General features: G+C 36.8%; 3 protein-coding genes across 3 annotated transcripts in view; 1 reads left to right on the top strand and 2 right to left on the bottom strand.

Moving 5' to 3' along the window:
• Positions 1–4,989, top strand: part of LOC100372560 (succinyl-CoA:acetate/propanoyl-CoA:succinate CoA transferase-like) — a 38,350-nt gene extending 33,361 nt beyond the window's left edge. The window contains exon 8 of the mRNA XM_085490537.1: positions 1,960–4,989. Within this exon, the coding sequence (XP_085346663.1) occupies positions 1,960–2,147 (188 nt within the window). The 3' untranslated portion in view covers positions 2,148–4,989. The remainder of the gene's footprint in view (positions 1–1,959) is intronic.
• LOC146734040 (uncharacterized) lies at positions 4,813–6,735 on the bottom strand. Its single transcript, XM_085490539.1, has one exon. The coding sequence runs from the start codon at positions 6,733–6,735 to the stop codon at positions 6,412–6,414; it is 324 nt and encodes a 107-aa protein (XP_085346665.1). The 3' UTR covers positions 4,813–6,411.
• Positions 6,498–15,828, bottom strand: LOC100372709 (uncharacterized). The gene is made up of 3 exons (XM_002731121.4): positions 14,757–15,828; positions 9,198–9,823; positions 6,498–6,985 (listed from the first exon to the last, which is right to left on the bottom strand). The coding sequence occupies exons 1-3, from the start codon at positions 15,328–15,330 to the stop codon at positions 6,746–6,748; spliced, it is 1,440 nt and encodes a 479-aa protein (XP_002731167.1). The 5' UTR covers positions 15,331–15,828; the 3' UTR covers positions 6,498–6,745.
• Positions 15,829–16,008: the final 180 nt, after the last annotated feature.

Raw genomic sequence — 16,008 nt, forward strand, 5'->3', positions numbered from 1 at the left:
CTTTGAAAGCTCTGACTGTTAGAAGGACTCAGGGTTTGAAAGCTCTGCCTGGTAGAAGGACTGTACTGTAAACGCATACTCAGGCATTGAAAGCTCTGCCTGGTAGAAGGACTGTACTGTAAACGCATACTCAGGCATTGAAAGCTCTGACTGGTAGAAGGACTGTACTGTAAACGCATACTCAGGCATTGAAAGCTCTGACTGGTAGAAGGACTCAGGGTTTGAAAGCTCTGCCTGGTAGAAGGACTGTACTGTAAACGCATACTCAGGCATTGAAAGCTCTGACTGGTAGAAGGACTGTACTGTAAACGCATACTCAGGCATTGAAAGCTCTGACTGGTAGAAGGACTGTACTGTAAATGCATACTCAGGCTTTGAAAGCTCTGACTGGTAGAAGGACTGTACTGTAAACGCATACTCAGGCATTGAAAGCTCTGACTGGTAAAAGGACTCAGGGTTTGAAAGCTCTGACTGGTATAAGGACTGTACTGTAAACGCATACTCAGGCATTGAAAGCTCTGACTGTTAGAAGGACTGTACTGTAAATGCATACTCAGGCATTGAAAGCTCTGACTGGTAGAAGGACTCGGGGTTTGAAAGCTCTGCCTGGTAGAAGGACTGTACTGTAAACGCATACTCAGGCATTGAAAGCTCTGACTGGTAGAAGGACTGTACTGTAAATGCATACTCAGGCATTGAAAGCTCTGACTGGTAGAAGGACTGTACTGTAAACGGATACTCAGGGTTTGAAAGCTCTGCCTGGTAGAAGGACTGTACTGTAAATGCATACTCAGGGTTTGAAAGCTCTGACTGGTAGAAGGACTGTACTGTAAATGCATACTCAGGCATTGAAAGCTCTGACTGTTAGAAAGACTGTACTGTAAACGCATACTCAGGCTTTGAAAGCTCTGACTGGTAGAAAGACTGTACTGTAAACGCATACTCAGGCTTTGAAAGCTCTGACTGTTAGAAAGACTGTACTGTAAACACATACTCAGGCTTTGAAAGCTCTGACTGGTAGAAGGACTGTACTGTAAATGCATACTCAGGGTTTGAAAGCTCTGACTGGTAGAAGGACTGTACTGTAAACGCATACTCAGGCTTTGAAAGCTCTGACTGGTAGAAAGACTGTACTGTAAACGCATACTCAGGCTTTGAAAGCTCTGACTGTTAGAAAGACTGTACTGTAAACGCATACTCAGGCATTGAAAGCTCTGCCTGGTAGAAGGACTGTACTGTAAATGCATACTCAGGCATTGAAAGCTCTGACTGTTAGAAAGACTGTACTGTAAACGCATACTCAGGCTTTGAAAGCTCTGACTGGTAGAAGGACTGTACTGTAAATGCATACTAAGGCATTGAAAGCTCTGACTGTTAGAAGGACTCAGGCATTGAAAGCTCTGCCTGGTAGAAGAACTGTACTGTAAATGCATACTCAGGCATTGAAAGCTCTGACTGGTAGAAGGACTCAGGCATTGAAAGCTCTGCCTGGTAGAAGGACTGTACTGTAAACACATACTCAGGCATTGAAAGCTCTGACTGTTATTAAAAGGACTGTACTGTAAATGCATACTCAAGCATTGAAAGCTCTGACTGTTATTAACAGGACTGTACTGTAAATGCATACTCAGGCTTTGAAAGGAATGACTATTAAATATTCACATATCTATTCAGTCATCATTATTAATTAGATGCTTAGTGTCAGTTGGCCATTTGCTGGATATTTACAAAGCCATTTTCAATACCTTTCGTCTGCTTCTCATGCATTTTTCAAACATCGCGTACCAGGCATATTGTGTTTATTTAGTCACTCATGGGTCATAGAAATCATTCAAAATTAATAAGGGTAAGAATCTGTTTTGTAAGCCACAACTAGCTTGCTATCACGTTATAACATTTTCACCAATTAGGTCTTGTAATTAGCATGTATACATGTATATGTTTTCCTATCTTTATCAGGTGCTGGTGTCGTGACTACCCGTGCTCATGTTCACTACATTGTCACCGAGTTTGGCATTGCTTATTTGTTTGGTAAAAATCTTCGACAGCGTGCACACGCATTGATTAACATCGCACATCCAGACCACCGAGAATCTTTGGAGAGAGCATCCTTTGAAAGGTTAAAGGTTATGCCTTCATCAGATTAATTGGATTAATAAATGGAGAAGACAGAAGAATGATGGATGAGTTTTAGCATTAATCCTTAGAGATGATCCATGTATTATGTGGTCACCATGACAATACATGTTCTCAGCAACAGTTTCCTTAAAACCATATTTGTTCACATCTTGTCTATTATTTTAATAAACAACATAGATCCAGACATGAGTGGTGGCAAATGTAAGAAAGCTGTTGCTAAGTGACAACACATTCTTTCCCTTCTTCATGACTTTTAAAACAACAGTACTCATTTTAGAATATGGGCCATTGGGAGATTTCAGTGACCATCCAGTTTTTAAAACAAAATCTTGATTATATGTGTTGCATACTGTGATTAGTGTGCCGTAGATGCATGCTGTTAAGCTTGAATGTATCTGTATCTGTTCTATAAAACAAGTTTTTTACTGACAGAGCTTAGAGCAATATAAATTATGTGAGCTAAAAGAATTGTGTATTTACATTGCATGTATATTTACTTAAATTTTGTGAATGTGATTTGATAGATTACATTGTAGTATGCACAAATTTCTGTTCACTACGAGATCCTGCATTATGTGTGAATTAAATTAAAAACAGGACAAACAAAGGTCATAGCACCGTGGGAGTGTCAAAACATCATAAAAATATTTGTCAAGTATTTCCATGCTTATTAATCTGCTAAAATAATGGTAATTTTAATGAAGTAAGGGTATCTCAATGCTAAAAAAAAGTTGATTTTTTGTAGCAAACATTTTTGTTCACACTTTTCATGTGCTATGCAAAATCTTGTAGTGACCAGAAAATTGCCCATTCCCAAGTAACCCTTCAGTTATTATACCAGTATATATTTCACTGGTATACAGAGATTGTTAGTCAGACATTATTCTAAAGAGAAATGTTACAAACTTGGTTAAAATGATATTATGTATGTATATACATGTATGGTATCAATGAAATGTTACACTGTGTCTGAATGGTCAACTGACAGGTAATCAGCAAAATGTGGGTAAAATGTTGGAAAATTTTTCATTGCCAGAAAAAGTTTCAATACTGTGTCAGAATGACAAGAATGACTTTTTCCCAAAGTCCTCGTTAGATCTTGGATGAAAAAGGGCTGCCCAGATCTTGTTGACCTTTTCACCACCAGATTTCCTTGCCCAATTTTTTTTCCATTTTTTTTCTCATATTCTTTAATATTTCTGGAAATGAACCCTAATTTTGGACCATTTTGGACAATAAGTACGGGAGAGTATAGAACGCTATTTAAGTTAAAAACAGGGTTTATATGATTCTTCCGTTCTTCACAAGATCTCTCAGCCATTTACATCTAGTCTATTTTACCCGAATTGTGAAAATACGTACCTCGCAAAATTAAGGATGTATACAGAGTACACCTATGAAAACTGAAATATAAATTATATAAACTGTTGTTTGATTCTTTATTTTAAAAAGAATTTTTGTGTCCTGAATGTAAGTTTGATTTCCCCATAACAAAAATGCATATAGATTTATTTTTTTTATTTTTAGTATGGATTGAAAAACTAGTGATGTATTTTTTTGTTCAGCCTTACTGCACCTTGAGTTGATTCTCGCTGTCATAAAAATGTTGTTATTTATTATTTTCTTATAGTGTTAAGTAAATTGTTATACCACTTATTTTTCATACCGCTTTGCGTTTACCAACTTTGAAGTGTCATGTGTGCATACTTTTTTGAATGAGAATTTTTTGACTTGTTGAGACCGCTTTTCATAAGAGCTTGCCATTTTTAAAAGCCAAAGGCTTCATTTAGTATGTTTTACATTGAAAAAATGATATCATACAAAAAAGTGCAAAATCCATGATAACCAGAATACTTTTTTCGTCATACTTTTATCAAAGCCATCTTTCTATACAATTATTCAATTCAATAATCATGGGATTTTACTTTCTCATATATGTATGTTATTGTAGCAGATTTTATATTTCATGTAACTTTTGCAAAACAATTTTTTTTTCATACTGTTCAAATTGCAAAATGCATGTTCCCGCTTGTGCTGAAATTAAGAAAAAAAATTTAATTAACAAAGACTTGGTACCCATCGCTGAAGGAGCAAACCATTTGAAAATGTGGGGTGGAAGCTTTGATGATGAAACCACAGAAAAGATCAAGCTACAGTAATAAGGAAAAAACATTCAATCTACAAAAGCACTCTAGATTTACAATCCTCCACCCTTCAACATTTTTATGTTGCATTGTCTGCAAAATTTAGTTTGAAGTGTTTTGGCATGCAAAGTAATATGCGTAATAAGTAATATGCATACTGTAATAAATGCAATAGTTACAATGTTCACGATTTTTTTTTACTCATGTCACCACAGTAATCGAGCAAACATATGTACATCCTCAGTCAGTTGTGTTCAGTGGACATGATGCATGATGAGATTTATTGTCGTGAAGACAATAACTAATTTGATAAATGACACAATGTATCGGGTTTTAATCAGTATAATTCACAACTTTTAGATTGGAATTTTAGCCGAGTTACCCAAAATAGTAAGGGCTTTCAACTAAGTTTTGCCAACAATACAATTTTAATGTAATATCCGTAAATCAAAGCAGGGCGGTTACTTACCTCTAATCTCACAGTCCTGAATACACCTAATTGCCTATTTTAGAAAAAGTTACAACTCAATTTATTATAGCTTCTAAAATGTATTTATTGCACTTTAATATGCATTTACAAAAAAAAATATAATATTAGAAAGCTTTTTGGAATGTGTGAAGCCAGTCACTTTAATACTTTGTGCGATATGTTATTTATATATGAATGTACAACTAGAAATGTAACATTAAATATTAATTGGATGAATACACTGACTGTAAATGATGTTATTAGTATTAAATGATGATTTGTGTTTACAGTATTTAGTTTGGGACCAGTCTTGTGTGTATTATTCATCCAATCAGACATAGACATAGTCAGCCTGAGATATGTGCCGATTCCTGTATCAGCCTAGATTTTATCTATATGTTATGGAGTGAAGCCTTGCTGAACATATAGTGAAGTCAACCTTATAACAAATACTGATTTTACATCAAAAATGTAAATGGGAAAGATTGCAAATAAAACTCCCTGATCTTTTTGCACCATTTATGTCTTATAGCTGACAACTAAAATACTCAATGTACAGAAATATTGTAGGACAGCATGGAAGACAGGTTTCATCCACACAATTCAACAGCATTTATTTCGTTCTGTGTCACTACAAGATCACTTCAAATATTTTGTTGATAACTAAATGAGCCCAGTGAATATGCAGAGTTAGAGGATGGTGGTTGTCTCGCCACGCATGTGTGAGATATGGGTTTCATATGAACAAAGATGGCGACTTTGACTTGCGCAAACCAATGAGTTTTTTTGGTGATTGAACGGTATCAAAGCAACATATTGTGCCCTGGTCAAAAACTTGTGATTCCCATTAGAAGAGCGCATTGGATTATGGGAAAATCAATGTTTGTCAACACAAATGTTGAACACTGAAACGTTCTATTTCATTCACATACCTTTAAATTTGAAAAATGATGTACATGTATCCATGAAAGTTGTAAATCCATTAAAAACCTTTATAATTAAAAAAATAATTCAGCAATTTTGCTGTATCAAATAACTTTGTGAATTGGTTTATTTAAAAAATACTGTTTATAATCCCCCAAGCTATAGTAGAAAAAAAAACTTTGGCTGAATAGTAAATAGCCGCACCAAATGTTTAAATAAATATCGATGTTCCATGATTTGTAGAATTTCATACCGTATTGGTCTTTGACCTTTAAAAATAAATGGATTAGGTTCCTTAAATAACAATTCAGTCTCAGCGAATCACACAATAGTAAATCTTGTTTTTGCATAGTGTTCAACAAATTATTCCATTTTAAAATCTCACTGAAAATATCTATTATGAAACCCTCTATGAATTAGTATTATGAATACGAACCCGCTCCCACTCTGTACAACCCTTCACTGTAATGGAATTCCTATTCATGTAAATAAAAAAAAAACACGATAATAATCATTTTGCAACTGGACCGAACACTGATTTGAATCAAAATATTAAAAGTCAATTGCTTAAACATTTTGATTTTAACAAACATTCTTGAAAGACTTGTACTCGTTTGAAAATGTATATAAAACCTTCGACCGTAGAAACCATTACAAACCTCGTGTTTTATCAACAACATTTGGTAGAGAGCCCTCTAGGGCTGAAAAGGTATACAAAAAACGCCCCAATTGTTTTCATCGTGGGGGCGCGTTTTTGGGGTGTTTTTTTGTTTTTTGCATTTCGCAAAATCTCTTGAAATTTCTGTGTTCTAACTCTCTCATTTTTGTGTTGAGCGCATATATTTCTTTTCGCTGTTGTTCTTTTACGTCATGAGCAGTTTTCCTTGGCGCTTTCATGATATGTGTAGTGAGAACGGTGGTGGATTGCCGTTCTATTAGTTGGCGTCGCACAGTCGGCTCCCTCCTTTGCGGTACGGATTGCAACAGACGGGGTCGTCTTCCAGTCGGTCGACCTTGCTTTGGGGTAGGCCCCATCCCGTTAGTAATTCTTGAATTCATTGCAATGTTTTCATCCCGATTTTTCCTGGTTTAATTGCATTGCACAAAATTTGCGAAAATTATCGTTTTCGAATTGTGTCATGACTTTATTGAGTGCGTAAATCTCGAGTCTTTGTCTCTGTCGCTGTTCTGCTATATTGTCTCGCTGTTTCTGTATTTCAGCTCGTTTTGCCTCTTCTTTGCGTTTTTCCTTTTTCTTCTTTTCGACCATTTGCATATCAGTTAGACGTGACTTCACCGCTCGTTGGCTCTGCAAATAAAAAAACGACAAAAGTGGTTGTGATTACGAAATAACACTGCTCCGATACTAGTGTCAGACCACAGTCAACTGCGTTTTTTTAAGTGATAGTGCTGAGCATGCTCACACAATCGACAATGATTTCCTTTTCAACACCATGGAGTATCGCGTGGATTTATGGACGTGTTGTCACTTTCAAAACATACATACATAAAATAAAATAATTATGAATTCATTGATTTATCAGTGTATATTCACAATAATTTTGTAATAACCATGGTTACAGAAAAATCAATGTCGATGTAATAATATCTCTTGACTGCCAAACAGAAGTTTTATGACTCGTTCTTCGAATTGCAGTGCGACAGAATATTAATATAAATTATGACACGACTGTACATTTGTATATTGTTATTAATGATATTATTATAAAATACACTGGTGTTTTGAAATACTAATAATCTTGCAAAAAACTGCTGTATTATTCCCAAAAGTGACATTGCTGTAATATTAATAGTATCCGCAGACCACGCATTTTTAAAAGTTAATCGTATATTTTCACATGATTTCGCTGAAAATGAGAAATGAGTCTACCCACGGGATATCTCCAGTGATTAGTTGCGTGACAGCCAACCGATTCATCGGGCATGGCAGTTGTGCAGAGGACGAAAAAAAACAGTTCATTGGTTTCAGCAGTGTTGATTCCAGTCTGATATGTTTAATCGTGGTTACGCACACTTTTAACAACTTGTTTTCGTGTAGAATTAAATAGTTTACGACAACAATGGAAGGTTTATATTGGTTCTGCATCAATGCCTGAGAGTGAATGGTGCGGCATTATTCCGCCTCGGAGAAAATAGCAGGGATCAAAACACTCGTTTATAAGGTCACTTCTTGAAGCGGTTTTAGGTTTACTTGTCACTCTAGAAGTTATCGACATGATGATATCAGATTCTTAAAATCAACGACATAGGGTGTACCACACAATTACATGTACGTGCAAATAAACTGTATCCAATGACACACGTTCGACTCGGTTAACCAGTTGTCATTTATAATCTCAGACCACACTTGAGACCCTGTAGACACTTGAAGACATTTACGATGCTGTATTTGGACATTTTGTTAATATTAGCTGTGTGATCGAACTAAAAAATCAGTGCGGTCATGTGACTGATGTAATCGCTATAGGTAAACACAGAGAGGTGTTAATTTTCATGACTAAATAATAAAAACTCCAAAATATTAAGTCATACTATCCAATCGATATCAAATTACAGGAAGCAGTGAAAATATGCAAATGTGGTCATTACAACATTGATTATTGGTAAGTTTGGCGACAATTTTATGTCAGTACACTTATATTACACATGAAATCGTCACATAATACACAACATGTATTTAGAACATTATGTTCTAAATTACATCGTAATGTAATTTAGAACATAGTTGATATACCGAATCTAAAAGTACACGATGTATATTCCAGAAAAGCATGCAGCAACAAACATCTCCATCAGCTATCACAATGAGCCTGAGTGCTACTGATAAAACGCAATATATATGAACAGAAAGCCAAACGAAGTGTGTATTAATTAAGTTATCACGACCTTTGATCTCAGAGTATCTTAATTACAGAAATACCAACTACAATGTATATAATAGGTATATACAAAACATGCAGGTGAGGTATACAATGTACCATGTTTTGCATATAGATTACATTATGCCATCGTCATGGAAACGTACTGGTTGTTATATTCATAGTATAGTGAATTTCCGATAAAATAAAAACAATTTAGATTAAAGCAGGGAAGTCGTCATCTGCGCATATGTCAGACGGCCATAGCGTGTCATTGTTTACTAATAAGCGTCTACCCATGAGCCCTTGCGTTTTTTGCGTGTGTTGTCATCATCGCTTGGGACTCAATTCCGCGCATGCGCAGGTGACGACTCTCCAGCTTTAATGTGCTATTTGATATGATTTTCTCGTGATAAGTACATCTGACTTCTTTTCTATGTTATATCGACTGTACTAGTATTTACCGTATCCAGGGGGAAATGTTTTTGGACATATGTAGGGTGGTTGTCGTCGCACCGGTTCGTGTTCGATATGGGACCCATAGCAACGTACATAGCGCGTGTAAAATGCGTTTGTTTACAAGAACTCAGGACTGAATCCTGTAAATTTCTTTCTTTTTCAAGAAGGGGGCGCTTTACTTACCCTGATATCGCTCATGCAAGGAACATACTCATATTTCTGTTGTTGCTCTACAGTTGGCGTCGCTGGGGGCGCACATGGATAGACATTTCCACATTCCTTTATCACACCGGACTGTTTTTGAGACAGATACACCCGAGTCACGTGATAATCATCCAGTTTCCATTCACCTGTACCCGACTTCAATATTAATGAGTTTGCAGAGACATTGACGCCGTGGAAACTACACGCTTTCGTCACACGAGGCAATTGTTGACCGTAAATCAAAGTAGCCTGTTGAATGCTCTGTAGTTGGTTGCCGTATTTTGATTTTCTTGTGGGAGAGGGTTTTTTAATATCGGCTACTTGACCGCCCAGGCACATAGACACGTCTACGGGACAGTCAGTGTCCGTCAGTTCGCTGATTTCCACTCGAGGCGTCTCAGCAATATTCGTTGCTTTGATTACAGTTCGACAGTTAATCGGATGCTTTCTTGACTGGGCAGACTTTTTTCTTGGTCTCGATGACCTAGCTCTAGATTTCTTTCCGTTTCGATTAAAACATCTAATCTTAGAGCGAGACTTGTGTCTAGTCACTTTTACCAATGATCGTTCCGCGACAAGCGGTGACGGCGTCTCAATTGATTCTTCTGAAATGAAAATAAAGCAAAGTCTATAAGTTAAAATAGTTACATTTGTTTTTTCCCGTAACGGGTAAACGATTCACGAATTTAAAAGTTCAGCAGTTGAACACTAGGTTCCTTCAAGTTCAAAATTGTTATTTGACTGCTCCAGCGGTGAAATACAATTCATATTATTGAAAATGTCTGGCGACAAAATACTGAAAAAACATCTGTTTGGATGGAGTTAAAATGTTTTAGTCCAGCCCGTTTTATATTGTTTCATGTTGATTGTGTTTCCTATGAAACGTGCCCTCTAGTGACAAGACGTACAAGTGATCGATATCGTCGTGTTGATCTATAGTTGTCCATCTAAGGGACGACGTCAAAAGATCGATGTCGGATAAAAAAAAACTTAATTCCTTTAGTTTTTTTCCAAACCTCCTACCCCCCCACTGAAACTTAATTGATAAATATTGGTCATGGTGTCAGACTACATTCACCATTAAATACAAATTGATAATCGGACAGTAGTATTGCATAGCAGTTGGTTGTCGGGTGGGTGTAAAAAGATTTTACAAATGCACCTCATTTGACGCACAGATTTACACTCGAACCAAACTATTTTTCTGTTTCTTTCCCTTTTCGGTTATTTCTGTCCATGATTGGATAGAAAAAAAAAAACGAACTACAAATACTCGAAGATTTTTTTGACTTCATTAAAAAATAAAATCGTTTTTGTAGAATGGAAACTTTTTGAGGTCAAAACCCCCCACCCCCAAACTAAAGGAAATAAGTTTTGTTATCCGACATCGATCTTTTAACGTCGAAATAGTACAAAGACAAACACAGTGGTCAATTTGAACGATATTGCCTTCACCCATTTACGTCACAGAAACATCTCACCACTAGAGGGCGTTATTTATAGGAATGATGTGTTCGGTCTTATTTGCTTGCTATACTATATACTAGTATATTAGTATTATATGTCCGCGCACCTCCGATGAGCTGGTTTTGTCAATTGATTTGTTAATTTGTTTTTGCGGGGCTGAAGGGGGAGGCGCGCGCGTGATATCAAAGTCATACACTGATACAGCTCACTTTTAAACTTTAGGCTTGTGAATTATTTTGAGAGCAATATTCATTTTGGTGGATGAACAGAATAGGTTCTTGACCTCCAAAATTAATAATAGGTTAAATGAAAATTTACCATTTTTTGCTACTTTTTTACACCTTCGCAAAACATTTGACTTAGTCGATAGAAACGCACTATTATATAAATAGTCGATGGAAAAATGCACGCTTCCGTCTAATGTATTTATACTAACACAAGCTGGGTGATAAAAATAATATTTTGTGTTTTGTTCTTTCATAGTTATATGTGAGTATTCAATGGCGCACGTCACTAAAATAAACAACACATTACTACAACTGAATAAAAGTAAACAGGTACTGTGTGTTCGACTCGTACAGGCGCTTAATACGCACAGAGACCGTGTCATTCGTTACGTGCAGAGATATGCGTCGGTTTGATCTCAGAGTCCGAGGTTTGATTCAAGCACGCAGTACTTGTTTATTTTGATTTATAGACCTCGTCGTGTTCGATCTCATTCACTTGTCCAACTTTCTATGTTAGCACCTACTATGAGTTTAGTATATTTTTATGATGTTCGGCCTGATAGCCATATGACTTGTACGAGAGAGACTATGGTCTGGCCAAGCTCTGGCATTCCTTTATAGAGGTAATGTAAAAAGCAAATATTCCGTGAAATGCGGTAACAATGATGACAAACAAATGTTGAGGAAGAAAGAATACAGCACTTATGTGTGCTAGCAGTTTAACAAAGCGATTTGAATTGTATGTATCTGCAGCAAAAGGACAAAGGTGACAATTGAAATGCGGGAGATCCAAGGTTAAGCCGAAAATAGATCATTTGAGAAATATGTACCCGTCGATACAAATGAGGGAAAAGTATATATATATATATATATATATATATATATATATATATATATATATATATATTCAGTGAGTTCGAACTATAATAATAGACACTGAACGTAAAGTCGTTCAATTGTTGAAATATGGAAAACGCGTGCGAGATAAAACACTGAATATACCGACTATGCTTTAGCGATCGACTTTCAACATGTCCCGAAACGTTGCCAGTAAAACAGTTGTTGAAAATTCAATGCAAAGGTCCGCTAACGCACCGTCCCTCAACGGTGGTTACAGTCAATATATGGCGCATTTCATTGTGCGGTACATTCGCGATCGAAAGACCTTCGATAACAATATTTCACGAGATAGAAAACACACTCGTATAATGTAATGAAACCCACTGTCTGACCAACCCCATACACACGACAGTGGCGCAAAATAAACGCCAAGCGACGATGAAACGAAACTGGTGAAATCAAACAAATGATAAACAAAGTTCGAAGATTCGTGTTCTATGAAGTGTCTTACCGTATTGTCAAAGCATTGTTTGGTCATGGAGTTAAAAAGAGAGCTCTATGGTTTGGAGAACAGTGTGAACGTTTAGGCTGGGAGCGTCACGTCAAGACTGACCCGCATTATGTACAACGCCCTCACACGACAGTAGTTTTGTTATACCAGCTTCAACATCATACTGACAGACAACACATGCATCTCGGGCTATTATACATCATTTCAAACAAAATAATTACTATGTCTAAATTTAGAACAAGTAACCACAATTTAACAATTGAGCAAGAAAGGCATACTCAGCCAGCTTGAAGACACCCTTAGAAAATATAATGAGATGAATTATTACTTTATCCTAATTATCATTTTGACTGACAACAAATTCTGACACATATTCCATCCTAAAATCACCAATTTATTCCAGAAACTTGTTATATCTACTTTAAGATAGGTGGTGAAATAATCAAAAGCATTGGTAGTTTTGTTAACAGATACTTCACAACACGAAATTAAATGACGTAGTTTTTGTTTTGATGTTACTTGTAGATATATTATTTTTTAGTTTTTGCTACCAGAATATTTATTGACAGAAATGTTCTTTTTCTAAAGATGCAATAAAATGTTACTGTTTCCCACATAATAGTGGAATTGTTCATACCGAGATTCAATAGCTTGGTTTCCGTAGCAACAGCCATTGTCAAGGTCTCACGCTTGAAATATTTCAAAGGTGACCAAATGTGTGATTTTGAAAAAAAAATTACAAAAGCTGATGGGACCAATATTGAAAGTGTTGGCTGGCAATCGTAATCCTTTGTATAAGTATTCCCAAGTGGGTGACTTTGTTTACTTGTGAACGCGATTTGATTGTTCGCGAATGTTTGCACTGTTACATGCCATTACCCCGCCTAGCCGTATATATGCACTCGGAACATACTAAGGCTGGACAAAATAGCTGCGTTCTCACTGGCGAACTCGATCAGGATCGAGATGGAGCTAAACCTCAGCACGTGCCGAAATCTGTGTGAGAATAGTCGGGACCGAGTCGGCACTTTTGTGCTTATAGCATAATGCTTATAGTCACACATTGACAGATCACATATACGCCGAATATGTGAAATTAACAGAAAATACACCTGGCACAAATAAAAAAACTTTAAGAAATCCTAAAACTATATGTCTATTTATGTGGCAAGGTGTTGAATTTAGAATCGTTTTCTGTTCAATTTTCAAAGAAGCGTTTATTTAATTCCCATCTATCGTACTTGTCGGGACTTGAATTTAGTACGCCCGTAGAATACATTAATTTGGAACAACTAAAGGTGTGCCCTGGAAACGACATAACACCATATCTACAAAGCGCTTCAAGATCTGTAATAAAATTGCTGCAATTAGAGGACTTTGGTACAGTAGGGAAGCCAATATCATCATGTACGCTTACTGAACAACATATATTTGAATATATGGAGCAAATATGCGGCATGTTTCCATGGAAACCTGTAACACATATCACAATATCCAAATTGAAGAATTCGAAATAGCAATAGTATTTTTTTAAATAAAATAAAATGGCTTCAGCTACTATGGACTGCGATAATAAGCAATTGTTTACACCCATTTCAATTCCAAATTACCAAATAAGAGGGAATAGACTTAAATTAAACTTTCAATGAAAAACGAAAGACATTCCCGTGAAGGTTAATGTACTATATTCAAGAAATGAACCACGAATACGGCTAAGAATAAACATTTGCACTGCAAAAACGCATCGAAGCATTGAAATGAAAAATCAGCGCGGTAATCAGTTTCGTAACAGCCGGTTACCATGGCGACAAAAGAGCACAACATGTATCAGTCTGACAAAATCCGGAAATGAATTCTTGACCGGTACATGCTTGTAATACAATAGCGTTGTATAGGAAATTAAACAAGGGTGTGCTCTACAAGCCAAATAAATCAGAATCTCGTTGTAAATTGTCCCAGTGATATTCATATACAGTGGCGATAATGAAGATTTCATGGCGTTACATATAATAAACCGTACGCCTGAATCGATGAATGGCATGCACGCCACTCTTACAATACCGTGTACCTTTTGGGTGAACATAATGTTTGGATAATATCGTCTATGCAGCACAATTGAAAATACGCGACAGTATTGATTTATGTGAGCCGACAGTATATTCCATCAAGACTGGGCGTAATTCAATAATACAAATGTTCCACGTCATGTTTCGTAATAATGTTTAATTCAAATACTATTACCAGAGCAGAGTTCGTTTCTACAACATTACTGTATTAGATGGCATACACTGTAAGCGTTAGCAGCTGCATTTTTATTTGTGTTAACATTAGTAAAAAGCATAGCCTCACCCTCCACCTGAATGAATTGTTAATATTCACAAAATTTCACGATGGAATAAGTGGAAATATATAAACAATATATATATATATACACTAGTACACACAACAGCATTATTAAGATAAACCATATAAATATTATGATAACAATAATACCTGTGCTGTTGTTAATGGCTATATCGTCTTCCTGAGTCGGCGGTGTTAATCCATTGCCGCTGCGTCTGCTACAAAATCCCGAATCTTCGACTAAATCTGCTGGCAGGCTGCTTTCTTGTGATGATAATGACTGACTCAAGTCTGTAGAGTTTTCAATATGTACTCCTTCTAATAACACGGCTGTTTTGACCAGCGTGCTTTCGATACTCGTTCTTATCGGTTCATCCTGCCGTCTTTTAGCGCTTGGGCATGGTGCATGGCTGAGAGAAAATGTGGGTAAACAAACACCTTGTCTTTGATGAGAAACACTTATATTCCTAGTCTCTGTATGGTCGAGTGTAGGGTTGCTGACGATTTGCGGCAAACACGTCGGCTGTTGGTCGAGCTTCTTTGTGTTGTTGATAAGTTGAAATACAGATCTCTGACTCAAATTACTAGAACTTCGCCTCTCGTTGAATTTGTGCTCGACAACCGGTGCCCGACAGATCGTGGGTGCAAGCGCGGTTGGTCCAACCCCTTGACTATTCGCTGACCCCAAATTCCTATTGTTAAGGCCGAGGATAAAGGCCGACATTTCGTCGCTTCAATAAGTGTACCCGTTGACAAAACAAGTGGGTTGTTGTCCAATCATCGTCACTATAGTATAGGTGGTTTAAACAGTAATCTATGGCATTGGATATGTGCCAGATAAATAACACTCAGGCTGTCGACAGAGGCAATATATTTCTATATTGTAAGAATGTATAAAAATTATTACGACCGTCCAAAATACAATGAAACCGCGTATATAATTTACCGATACGTTGTAGGCTGTTACGAGCTCTGCGAGCAAGCTGCCGGTAACGACGCGTTCTTTCTTTACACAGACACTGTGTCCACAGGGTTCTGCAGTGGCACTGGGCACGGAGTTCGAGTTTTAACCACTATCCGACAGTTTTCCCCATTATCTGCTAACCATTTTACTCTGACGTAAAGGAAAGTCCGGCAAAGAGGAGTACTTGAGTCGCTTTATGTCGCGCTCACATACTCTGTCCTCGACCAAGCCATTAGCGAAGAACAGTACACGAAAACAATACATTGAAAACAGAAGCCCTATCGATGTCACCTGACTTAGATACGCAGTTGCTAAGCGACCAGACGCGCGGACGCACTATGCATTGTTATATAGCTAGTTATTAAATATTCATGCAATTTTCGCTATTCTTTTACTTTTTAACATTTTAATGCGGATGAACAAATTCAAACCACACTT

Source organism: Saccoglossus kowalevskii, chromosome 15, assembly GCF_978046115.1.
Source record: "Saccoglossus kowalevskii chromosome 15, keSacKowa6.1, whole genome shotgun sequence".
NCBI lineage: Eukaryota > Metazoa > Hemichordata > Enteropneusta > Harrimaniidae > Saccoglossus > Saccoglossus kowalevskii.

Bases quoted from the DNA above. Each gene is read 5' to 3' on its own strand.
- LOC146734040 (XM_085490539.1), bottom strand. From the start codon at position 6,735: ATGAATTCAAGAATTACTAACGGGATGGGGCCTACCCCAAAGCAAGGT.
- LOC100372709 (XM_002731121.4), bottom strand. From the start codon at position 15,330: ATGTCGGCCTTTATCCTCGGCCTTAACAATAGGAATTTGGGGTCAGCG. The intron at 9,824-14,756 runs GTATTATTGTTA...TTTTCATTTCAG, and splicing joins AGCCATTAACAACAGCACAG to AAGAATCAATTGAGACGCCG. The intron at 6,986-9,197 runs GTAAGTAAAGCG...TTTTATTTGCAG, and splicing joins CTTGCATGAGCGATATCAGG to AGCCAACGAGCGGTGAAGTC.